Source organism: Chionomys nivalis, chromosome 2 (genome assembly GCF_950005125.1).
Source record: "Chionomys nivalis chromosome 2, mChiNiv1.1, whole genome shotgun sequence".
NCBI lineage: Eukaryota > Metazoa > Chordata > Mammalia > Rodentia > Cricetidae > Chionomys > Chionomys nivalis.
The window spans coordinates 83,740,129-83,752,532 of NC_080087.1; the positions used below are offsets into that span (position 1 = coordinate 83,740,129).

At 44.7% G+C, this 12,404-nt stretch overlaps 1 protein-coding gene across 2 annotated transcripts in view; it reads left to right on the forward strand.

Annotated features, from left to right (window-relative positions):
* Positions 1-12,404, forward strand: part of LOC130865580 (zinc finger protein 568-like) — a 54,667-nt gene that overhangs the window by 30,312 nt on the left and 11,951 nt on the right. The window contains exon 7 of one of the 2 annotated variants that reach the window (XM_057756677.1): positions 11,768-11,817. In XM_057756677.1, the coding sequence (XP_057612660.1) occupies positions 11,768-11,817 (50 nt within the window). The remainder of the gene's footprint in view (positions 1-11,767; positions 11,818-12,404) is intronic. The other variant, XM_057756683.1, reaches the window with a different exon arrangement.

Consider the following 12,404-nt stretch of genomic DNA (forward strand, 5'->3'; position numbering starts at 1 on the left):
ATGTGAGTGCCATTTATTACATCTTTACAGAAATCTTGCCGTCACAGTCATTGTCGTGGTTCATGGTGTTGCAGTTGGGTAGGACTGTTTAATTGCTTCCTGTCCTTGGCAGCTTGCATAGTATTTTTTGGAAACATAGAAATTAGATCCAAAGGAAAGAGGCTTTCAGGCCAGATCCAGTCTGAATTATCCAAGACCTGTGTCTTAAGTGTGCAGGGTCTTTAGTAGTTGGGACCGACCCTCAACCCCAAGAGTCAACATAGACTATGCTGATAGTCTCTGTTGTTTGGGAAGTCACTTGGACTATCATGACCAATCCTTTAAAAGGTTTCTCATGCCTAGAACTGGGGAGGTGGTTAGTCTATCATTGTGGGAAGCATTGTCAGCCCAAGTGGCATAATTTCTTTTAATATATATAAATATATATATATTTATGCTTTACACACACATACACACATATATGTATCACATATATAATATACTTTTAGGTTAATATAAAGTAGTATTATTTCTTGAGCCTCTATCAAACAGCCTTGGTGTTATTTGTCTGTTGTCCCTTCTCCAGCAGTGTGCATAGCCACTGCACTCATTATAGCCAGGAAATAGCAACAATCTAATGTCCTTCACCAGATGGATGGATAATAAACATGTGGTACATAAACACTTATGCTGCCCAGCTGTAAAGAACAATTAAATCATGGACTTCGCAGGTAAGTGACTGGACTTGGAAAAGTTTATAGTGAGTAAGGTAACCCAGATCCAGAAAGACAAATGCCACATTTTCTCTGTCATCGCAGTTTGTAGCTCCAAATCCTCAGGTGAGATAGGACATGGAGTAACCACAGACAGCAGGAAAGTATAAAGGGACCACAGGTGCAGGGGAGGCTGAGAGGGGACACAGGTGGTATGCAGTGGGATATAGAAAGATGCTAGATTTCGTTACACTTAGAAGAGTGTAGGTTTTTTTTATCCTCAAAAGCAGAACTTGACTAAACTTAAAACCCAATCTGTCTCTCCTGAAGGAAGCAGAAGCAGAAATTATTTTTTTCCCCTTCTTTAGTCATCTAGCTGTTCATTTCCCTGGGCTCTTTGGAGTTCCCCTAAATATGCACGGCTCCGGCATCTCTTAAAGACTTGAGATGCTCAGCCAGGAAAGGCCTTTGTGCCAAACAGGATAACATGAATTTTGTTCCTGGGATCCACATAAAATAACTCAAATGCTCAACTAATAAACTGACAAATTGGGCATAATATAATATCTAAGATCTGCACCTGAAAATTGAAGACATTATATTCCTTCATACAAGGAGGAGGAGGCAGAAATTAGGCATTTGAAAAGAAAGCCAAATAGGATTAGCTTCAGTGCTGAGCTGCATCTACAGCAGGGCAGTTAAACTGGGCATCCATCATGAAAGTCTGAGGCTTTGAGTGTCAAGAAGCAAGAAAATTACCAAAGACTTCGAAAGATGAGAAGAGCCCTTGAAGAGACTCTTAGTGACTCAAAAGAAGATGCCTTTGATGATAATATTAATAACTGCAAATTAATGTCAGCTTAAAGTATCTAAATGTGTAAAATATGAAAATATGACCAGGCAGTAGCTGCGTACGCCTTTAATCCCAGCACTCAGGAGGCAGAGGCAGGTGAATCTCTTTGAGTTCAAGGCCAGCCTGGTCTATAGATTGAGTTCCAGGATAGCCTCCAAAGCCTCAGAAACCCTGTCTCTAAACCACTGCCCCCCCCAAAAAAGTATAAATATGTACAAATCAAATGACCTTGGAGAAACACAAGGCAAGAAATCAATACTCATCTTTTGCTGCTGACTAGTGTACCAACTCCAAACTCTGAAAATAAAGGGTTAATTAAAAATATACCTCTCCTTTTTGAAGGTTTATTTTTTATTTGTGGCGGGGAAGAGAGAGAGAGAGAGAGAGAGAGAGAGAGAGAGAGAGAGAGAGAGAGAGTGTGTGTGTGTGTGTGTGTGTGTGTGTGTGCAGTGCCCATGGAGACCAGAAGAGGGCATTGGATCCCCTGAGCTGGAGTTGTGAATTGGCAGAGCTCTGGCCCTCTGGAAGAACAGGAAGTACTCTTAACTGCTCAGCCATCTCTCCAACCTCCTAGATTACCTTTTTCTTATGTTACTCATTACCTAAGCAGCTTCATGTATGAAATGCTTGTTCTAATCTATTGCCATTTGCATTTCTCTATTTGTTGTGTGTATGTAGGTGTGCATGTGGTCAGCAAACAGTTTGTAGAAGTCTATCATTTGGGTCCCTGGGCTTGAACAGCTTGTCAGACTTGGGCAAGCACCTTTATTTCTCTGGCCTCTCCTGCCATTGTTTATTGGACTATATATGTGTGCAGCTCAAAGAACGGCTTGTGGGAGGTGGTTCTCTCCTTTTATTATGTGGGTCCCAGGTTTGAACACAGGTTCTTAGGCTTGGTGGCAAGTATCTTTACCCACTAAAGCATCTTGCTGTTCTCTTGAGAGGATTTGTTTGTTTGTTTGGTGTGTGTGTTTATGGGAGATGATTCAGTTGGTAAGGGTTTGATGTGCAGGCCTGAAGGCCTGAATTTAGACTTCTAGCCCAACATAGAAAAGCCATGGGACGTGGCACGTGACCTGTCGCCCCAGTCCTTCCTTCTTGGGGAGCAGAGTCTGCCACTGTAGCTGAAGTGAGCCACATGTTCAGGAAGACAGACTCTGATCCAGAGATCATGTGGGGAGCAGTAAAAGAAAATCAAGCTCTCCGCCGGGCGGTGGTGGCGCACGCCTTTAATCCCAGCACTCGGGAGGCAGAGGCCGGCGGATCTCTGGGAGTTCGAGACCAGCCTGGTCTACAAGAGCTAGTTCCAGGACAGGAACCAAAAGCTATGGAGAGACCCTGTCTCGAAAATCCAAAAAAAAGAAGAAGAAGAAACAAAATCAACCTCCCACTTCTACATGTGCACACATGGGTTTCCACACAAATTGTGTTCATAACAGAATTTTGTCATGGATTTTTTGGCTATCTTGATATGATTATGTGATTTGCTACTTTAGCCTATTGATATGCTTGATTACATTAATAGACTTGGAGGTGTTGAACAATCTTTCAGATAATGGTTGAGGTATATAATTTTTCTTATGTCCTCTTGGACTTTGATTTGCTAATATTTTGTTCAGGATCTTTTTAAAAAAATTTTTATGGTTTATTTCACTTTATTTTATGTGCATTGGTGTGAAGGTGTCAGATCCCCTGGAACAGGATTTTCAGACAGTTGTGAGCTGCCATGTGAGTGCTAAGAATTGAACCTGGGTCCTCTGGAAGAGCAGTCAGTGTTCTTAACCACTGAGCCATCTCTCCAGCCCCGTTGCTCAGGATCTTTATGTTAGTGTTCAGAGAGATATTAGTCTGTGGTTAGTTGTTTTCTTGTAATTGTCTTTAGGAAACAATCCCTCAGGATTGCTGTAGTTTCTTCCTTGTCTGGTAGAATTTATTAGTGACTATTTCTGGGCCTTGTGCTGTTTTTAAAGTTAATGATCATTGATTTCGTGTCTCCTATTTTAAGCCTTTTACACTTTTTCTGTAGTTAGATTTTCTCTTCCTTGTTTTTCAGTCCTTTTTATTATTGGTTCTAGAAGTTTCTATTGAAATATACTCAAGCTCAGGGATTTCCTCAGTAAATGTGACTTTTAAGTCTGTGCCCACACATATCTCTCTTTGTTTCACAGTGTTTCTGACCTAGGGTTTTTTGTTTTGTTTTGTTTTTTAGTAAATTTCACCACTATTAGTAGCCTTTGGCATGCTACTGGTTTGGTTTGGGTTTGGGTTTGGTTTGTCGAGACAGGGTTTCTCTGGCTACTCTGTTTTAAATTTGTCTGTTTAACTACAGTGATCTTGTTATACCTGAATCAAGTTTTCAAACTTCGGTTTTATTTTTACTGTGCCTTGCAATTTGTTTTTGTTGTTGAAAACTGGACCTTTCTTGGCAAAAGTAACTCAAGCAAGCAGAACTCTAGTGGTGTGATCCGTGTAGGCCGAGATCAAGCAGCCCGGGTCCTAGAAGACGCTGGGAATCTTGTCCTGGCATCTCCATTCTCAAGTCACTTTCCCTCTTTACGTGAGTTCCCCTCTTCTAGAACTTGTGTGTCTGGTCTCAGTCATCCAGTGAACTGTCAGCTTCACCAGTGCTTCTCAGTTTTACCCAGTAGGTAGAGCGGAGTGACTCCAGTGAACCCCCATCCTCAGGCCAGTTAGTGCTGTATGAAACCCCACTAGGTTAGGCTCTTGCTTAAGGCTCCTGGGGTGGACTTTGTGAAGAACCGAGAGTGCTCTGGGTGTGTTTCAGAAGGAGGCTTTCCCCGCCTCCTGTCAGACGCACAGCTGAGCCCTCTTGAGAGCAAGCAGAAGCCCCTAAGCCCACCACCTCGAATAGGCCTGCTCCCAGATGCCTTGTTTGCACCTCGGTTGTTTCTTTCAGATACACCAGCCATTCCTAATGTTAGACAGGCTTGGGTTGAGGCTCAGGGAGAGAGAACAGATCTATAATAAATATAATGTATTATTCCTCAGTGCTACCCATTTCTGTCCCGCGTGCGCTGCTTAGCTAGACAGCAGACAAGACCTGCTGAGAAGCAGCTGGAAACAAGACTGTGCACGTGTTTGCTGCAGGGGAATGCTGGCAGGTGCTGTTGCTAATGGCTGTGGTGGAGAAGTGGAAACGGACTGCCCTGGTCATGAGCTCAGGCCACCTCTTTTCTACTAGCCTTGGTTCATGGGCTTTTCCATGTCTCCATGTTTGGCCTTAGCTATTTGTACCACTTTGGAACTGAGAACTGACACAGGTATATTCTGTCTGTTCTCTGTCCAAGCTTCTCCATTCTGAGTCTTGGGTACATTTGCTCAAGACTGTAGTGACCACAGTCTGGGAAGATGTCGGGGCAAGTGTGAAGAAAATTGACATCAGCCTAGTCGCTGCTCTGCCATAGGTGGCAGCTGGCTCTGTCAGTTACATTGGTCAGTGTGCTCTTTTTCCCCCCATCCCCCTCAACTGTACTCTTGAGATGCTGAAACTTTAACTGCCCAAGGGATTTGTAAAGAAAGGGAGGGAAATAGCTCAGTGTAGTGTTTCATCTTCCCAAACTAAGCAGTCAGTTTGCTCTTGTATTTAGCATTCAGAATGCCCTTGGCATGCCAGTCTGTGTGATGGCATTAAAGTCCTTGAGACCGATTTTATTAACCAAAATGGATACCACTCCTTATATTTTAAATAAAACCCACTTTATTTTTATCAAAAAAGAAACTCTTAAGAGTGTGTGGAGCATTTACCCTGGGACTGGGACTTTAGCGCTCGGAGTTGCGCGCTGACATTGGGGGAGCATCAGCTGTGACTTGGGCTTTCCTCCCCTCTCTTGTCTGCTGTGGTCCCTGCTCCCATCAGTCGTGACTCTCGTTCTGCCTGTGTCTCAGAATGGGGTGGGGAGGGTAGTTTGTCCCAGGACCTCACTGTTAGGATGGGGCTGAGAAAATGTTGGTTTTTTAAATAGGTTTTTGGTTTGGTTTGGTTTGGTTTGGTTTGGTTTTTGGATTTCTGAGACAGAGTTTCTCTGTGTAACTCTGGCTATCCTGGAATTCACTCCGTGGAGCCAGCTGGCCTCAAACTCACAGAGATCCTTCTGCTGCCTCCTCACTGCTAGAATTAAAGGCTTGTGCCACCACCGCCCAGCTTACATAGGCTTTGACTTGGTAGGGGAGTGACAACTTCCAAGCTTTGTGCACACTGGACTAGAAGCCAGAGGGTTGATGCTCTATACTGAAGGAGTCCGCATATGTCAGGATGTTTGCCTACCGTTCCTTCTTGCAGTTCTTTACTATAACCCTGGTCTCTGAAAATTCTTAATTTTTTTTAACACTAAAAATTTTCTTTTTTAAAGATGGAAACATTTTACATAGAGTATTAAGTCTTAAGTATGTACCTTGATACATTTTCAAAGACCTGTCTCTACTCCTAAAAAAGAAAGTGGAGTATTTAATCCATTTCCCCAGTGTCCTCTGCTCCTTTCCTCAGAAGACCCCGTTCCCATCTAAAATCACCAGTCCAGCTTCCATCTGCAGGGAATAGTTTTCACATTCTGGAGTGACAGGTAAGTGGAGCCGCCACTGTCTGTGGCAGCTGGCTTCACTTGCTCAGATACCGTGGGCCGTAGTCACATTGCTGTCTCCGTAGCTTCTTTTCTTAGTAAGGTCCCACAACTAGCTTATCCCATCACCTGTCAGTGAAGAGTTGGGCAGCTTCCAGTTTGGGGGCCATCAGAAAGAAGGCCTCCATGGATGTGTACACAGACTTTGTATAGATAAGGATCCTCATTTCTCTCGGGCAGATGAATACTGACGTGAGATCGGCGGGGTAATTAGTGTGAGACATGTGTTTATGGAAAGTCTTAATTTTCAGTGCTACTAAACCACATTAATAGTTTCACTTTTTCTTAGCTTGGCCAGCTGTGGAAATGCGAGTCACGGTGTAATTCTGACTGATGACGGCATCAGCAGATAACAGATGAGTGCCAGCTGCACTAGGCTGGGCAGAGTCTGTGCCAAACCCACGGGGAGCTCGGCAGCTGCTTCTGGAGCGTAACTGATGCTTGTTCCCGTGGAACTTAGCAGCTGCTGCTGCTCCAACTAAATTTAACAACTATGGGCAACTGAAAGCCATTTTACAAAGTATTCCCAATATAGTCTCTGTTACAGAGCTTGGCAGAGGGCTGTGCAGGGATTGGTTCCCTGTTTTAGAAGTGTCCTCCATGATTCACAATGCCCTGGTCTTTTCTTCTTGTGTATAATATTCATTAAAACTTATTAATGTTATAAAGGAACAGGCAGATAGTAACATGGTATGGGCTTTGAGGAGAGTTCAACCCATGGGGCAGAGTAGCTTTCTGTGAGAATCCACGTGTGACTCAGTTTCCATCTGGAGCCTATTCTTATTTATACATCATTTCAGTTCAGGATTGCCTATGCTGCTTTTCCAGTGACCTTGAGGTCTGTGAGAGACTTCTGATTTAGTCCGTGAGAAAAGACCACTCTATCTAGAAGAAAGTACTGTTGACGACAAACCCCAGGAACATGAAGACAGAAAGGAAGGCTGCTTCTGAGCAGCAAGCAAATGTTGGAGAGGAGGCTGCTCACTCAAGGACAGGAATGGTCTTGTGGTTAGATGCTGACTGACCATCTGTGCCTTGCTTTGTTCTGCTTTTGTATATAAGCAAGTTCTGAAATAAACTCTGGGTTCTTTAGCTGTTTCAGCATAACCAAATAGACCTCCCGATTCTATCCTGTATTTTCTGTCTCTGTTCCTTTCATCTGATATTTCCTCAGCCTTGATGACCCCCGACCCAGGAACCGTAGCTGACTTCATAGGAGTGGGCTCCTACACTTTCCCTTCTTTTCTTTTCTTTTTTTAATAATTTATTTTTTTATGTGCATTGGTGTGCATGTCTGTGTGAGGGTGTCGGGTCTCCTGAAACTGGAGTTACAGACAGTTGTGAGCTGCCATGTGGGTGCTGAAATTGAACGAGGGTCCTCTGCAAGAGCAGTTAATGCTCCTAACTGCTGAGCCATCTCTCCAGCCCCATAGCTGTCCCTTCTTACAGGTCTCAGAGGAGGGGGGAGGGTTCTATGCCACATGTTTGATGTTTTCAGGCAGGCCATCCCTGGGAGGGGAGAAGAGCAACAAGACTCTAGAAAAACAAGTGAATAGAGGACCTTCAGGCACTGGCATGCCCCGGGGAATATTCTTTTTTTAAAATATATATATATATATATTTATTTACTTATTTATTATGTATATAGTATTCTGCCTGCTTGTATGCCTGCAGGCCAGAAGAGGGCACCAGACCTCATTACAGTTGGTTGTGAGCCACCATGTGGTTGCTGGGAATTGAACTCAGGACCTTTGGAAGAGCAGGCAATGCTCTTAACCACTGAGCCATCTCTCCAGTCCCTGGGGAACATTCTTGAAGGTTTTTATTAGCCAGGTGAAAGGGGAGCACACTTAAGATTTTAGCAGTTCTTTCCTGCTGGGCAAAGGTGACATCCTCACCAGCGGAACCTTGGGACAGTCTCTAGCATGGGAAATCCTGGAGGAGAAGGGGTCCTTCCCAGTGGCCTCCAAGCCTGCTACTCTCTAGCTACCTAACATTTTCCCCTCAAGAGTCAAGACCATAAAATCATTTAAGTTATTGTAATGGACAGTGAGTCACCCTGTCCTCTTCTAGCTAAAAATGGAACATAGATGTGTTTAATCTCCATTCTTGCCGTCAGGCATTGCAGGCCAACCAAGAGATCCAGACAGATGAGATAGTTGTCACAGGACCGCATGAGTGTGGATGGGCCGTTCTGAGGGACTAAGACGTGGTACTTGTTTAATCTTAGTCTGGCCAGGGAGCCTGCAAGTGGAGGTATGGTGAGTTTCTCACTGAGAAGCAAGACTGGTTCCTAAGCCTGTGTTTTTAGAGGCAGGCACTGGCTGGGCAGCAAGTGTTCACTTCCACCCAGCTTGGGCAAGGAGATGGAAAGTGAGAGGGTCTCCAAAGAAAGAAAAACTGGTGTTCCCCTGAGAAGCTGGGACTGATCACAGTAGGGAGGAGAGCCGGGAAAGAAAGCAGGCTGATACTTCACACCGGGAAGAGCTGGAGCAGATGCCAGCTGGAGTAGAGGGTTTTGTTTTCGTTTATAACAAGATTGACAGAGGGAAGGCGGTTTTCAAGGCAGAAAAAGCTGCAATGTAGGAACTGTGTCCATTGCTGACCTACTGTGTGAAGTTATCCACATGTGTATAGTTTGAACCCACTAAGAAGTTTTGACAAATTAATCAGATCCAGTTGAATCCTCTAACTCACTTCCTGGTGTGTGAAAAAATGTCACAAAGATAAACCAAGGGAAAATGAGTGACCTCAGATTAAAGGCAGTAGGTTCTGATCCAAGCACAGGAGACATTCTGACACAGTACTGGGGTTTTCAGAGAAGTTCACTGACTTCAGAAGGCCCGACAGTGGTTAGTCAGTGCACACCTTTAACAGAAGGCCCGACAGTGGTTAGTCAGTGCACACCTTTAATCCCAGCACTCAGGAGGTGGAGGCAGGAAGATCTCTGAGTTGGAGGCCAAGCTGGTCTACTGAGTGAGTTCCAGGACAGTCGGGGCTGCCCAGAGAACCCCGTCTCTATAAAAAGCCAGTAATGCTCAGAGACGACAGATAGCCGCACGGCGAGGGCTCTGGGGATAGTCCAGGCCCGATGGTACATTTTACCCTGGAGAAGCCCTACTCTCACACACGTATATTAGCTTCTGAATATTTGCCGATGCTAACTTTTAGTTTATTTTGTTCTGAGTTTGGGAGACAGGGCCACACTGTATAAACTAGGCTGGCTTTGAGCTTCTGTCTCAGCCTCCTAGGTACTGGAGTTACACCCAACTTTGGAGTGCTACTTTTTTTAAAAAAATTATTTTTATAGTGCACATGTGTACACGTGTATGTTCCTGGGTGTATGTATGTGCACCACACGTGTTCGGGAGACGACAAAGATCAGAAGAGGGTCTCAGATCCCTTGGAACTGGAATGAAAGGAAACTGGGCTAGGTGTGGGTGCTGGGAACCAAGCCTGCATCCTCCAGAAGAGCAGCCAGTGCTCTTAATGCTGAGCCATCTCTCCAGCCTCCCAAAATGGTACTTTCTTTTTTGTTTTTAGTTTTATGTGCATTGGTGTTCTGTCTGCATGTGTGTCTGTGAGGGTATCAGTTCTTGGAGTTACAGTTGTGATCTGCCATGTGGGTGCTGGGATTTGAACTCAAGTTAGGGGAGATTCAAGAGAAAAGGAATTAGCAGAAACACAGATTAATTTACTATTTGGAGGGACTGACTCTGAGTCCTATGACAAACTGGATTGCTGCAGTAGGGCTGCAGAGCCCAGGAGGCCCTCTGGCCTGTGTGTGCTCCTTAGTGGGGGAAATGAATGGGGGTGATGAAGGAGTCAGATTTACCTGAAGGTTTAGGTCACTCTACTTGTAAACTTAAGGACATGGATAGCCCTTTAATGTCCTGAGAGCCCCCAGAGTGTGCAAGATAGTTAGTAAAGTGGCACAGGACACATTGTTGCATTAGGGTATAACTCCTGTCCCATTACAACATGATGGCTGCCGGGAACTCGGCATGTTCTGTCTTGTTTTGTGTTTATATAGTACCTATGTTTTTAAAGTACGTATTTTTAGAAGCTAGTTTTAGAACTGTGGGGAGGGTTTTTGGTTTTTTTTTTTTTTTTTTTTTTTTTTTAGTTTTGGGTTTTTTGAGATAGGGTTTCTCTATGTTGTCCTGGTACTCGTTATGTAGACCAGGCTGGCCTTTAACTCACAGAGATCCTCATGCCTCTGCCTGCTGGAACTAAAGGTGTGTGCCACATGCCCAGCCATAACTTACTCTTCAGATAAAAGACTGCTGAGTGTAGTGTAATGAACTTGAAAAGTAGTTAATATAGTCTGGACAGTTAGTATTCATAGCCAGCTCTTGGGATCGTGCATCTTCTCGTTTGCATAGCTGCAGTGCTGTCCTAAGGAGCCGCCATGTGTCAGGTGGATTGCTTTTATTAGACATGGCTGTTCTGAGGCCTGGTTAATATGATTTAATATGCTCTTATCCTCTTGTTGTTGGTTATGGCAGATGGCCTATAGGTTCTGAGTAGCCAGAGGGAAAGCTGACAATTACAGTTTATTGCCTGTGGATTGAAAATTTAGCCTCTAATCCTTGGTATAAAATGTGATTGGCCTCTTAACAGTGAGTGCGATGTTAAGCTTCGTCAGCAGAGGGTGCAAGAGGGACCCTGATGGAAGGGAGCGTCTGTTGGGTCCGACTGCTGCATTTTGCTTTTCTTGCTCTATGACCATTAGGACCATTAGTAGCCGTGTATGTGGGACACTCAGTGCTGCCCAGCACCAGCAGTGCCCCAGGCATGCAGTCTTTTCCTTATGCGAGCACAGTGGGCTCCTGTGTGTGGGAGCTGGGCAGAGAGAGAGGTGCCTGCTGCACAGACATGGTCTCACTGACTGAAGTCTGCCTGGCTTCTACCTCCAATCCCAGCTGTGTAGAAAGCCTTGGTAGCTCCTGGTGTGTTTTTGAGTTCCAGCATCAAGGACCACAGCTCCCATTCCTCACTCCTCGAGCCTCCCCACTCAGTTCCCTAGAGCCAGGAATCCACTCAGACTAGGTTAGAGGGTGGTGGGAGTGCTAGAACCTTCAGATTCCCACTTCCCTATTCTGTTGATGCCAAAGGATGAAGGACAGCAGTGCATCCACTGTTTACAGCCAAACTTGGGCTTACTGTAAGATGCTGGAACTGAAGACAGTGGAGTAAGGTTCTCCCTCATCCAAGTACTAACCAGGCAGGCCCAGCCGTGCTTACTGAGATGGCTGAGATTTGACTAGTTAACAATGGAGGCTCCAGTTTTGGTTTTTTCTTTTGAGACAGGGTTTCTCTGTGTAGTTCTGGCTGTCCTGGAACTCTCTGTAAAACAGGCTGCCCTCAGACTCAGAGATCCTCCTGCCTCTGCCTCCCAGGTGCTGGAATTAAAGGTGGTACAAAAAAAAAAAAAAAAAAAAAAAAAAAAAACCTGGATCCTGAGGTCAGCTTTTAAGGATTGGAGAAGATGGTGAGGTGTGGGCATCTGTGGTCCTGTTGCATGCAGGCGTGAACTGCCTGAGCAGTTTTTTAACCATTGCACACCTTTTTCTTTCTCTAAGAAGCCAGAAGAGGAGGAAAGAAGATGTTTACATCTAAAGACATGGCCAAGGTAAGCCTCAATTGTCACTTTTGTCATGAAAGCTCCTTGGTCTCTAAATGCTACTGTAGTTCAGGGGTCTTTTCTAGAGTCCCCAGTGCTGTGGAAAAGTAGAAGCCGTGTTTGCGGAGTTTCCCCAAGCAGCCTAGCCATCTGCTTTGTACAAACTGTTACCTAGAATTTCTGTTCCCCAGGCTTTTAATCAGTATGGAACAAGATCTTGTCAGTGAATCTTTGTACAAACTGTTACCTAGAATTTCTGTTCCCCAGGCTTTTAATCAGTATGGAACAAGATCTTGTCAGTGAATCTGGCCATTTGCAGGGAATTTGAGGTTATTTTAGCCTAATCTCTGTTGTCCCTGCTAGAGTCGCCGTAGTGACCTTCTTGCTTAGAAATTATAACAGCAGTGGGGTCTGCCTGGCCTCTTCCATTCATTTTTCCCCAGAAGACACTCAGCTGTTAGCGTTTTCAGATTATTTTGTTTGTGCATATGATTGGCCCTGTGTTTCTGTTTTCAGTGCAGGATGGCACTGACAGAAACAACTAGCTCCGATTCTTACTCTGAGTCACTGTAGTTTGAGGTTCTTCCCAGATGTCA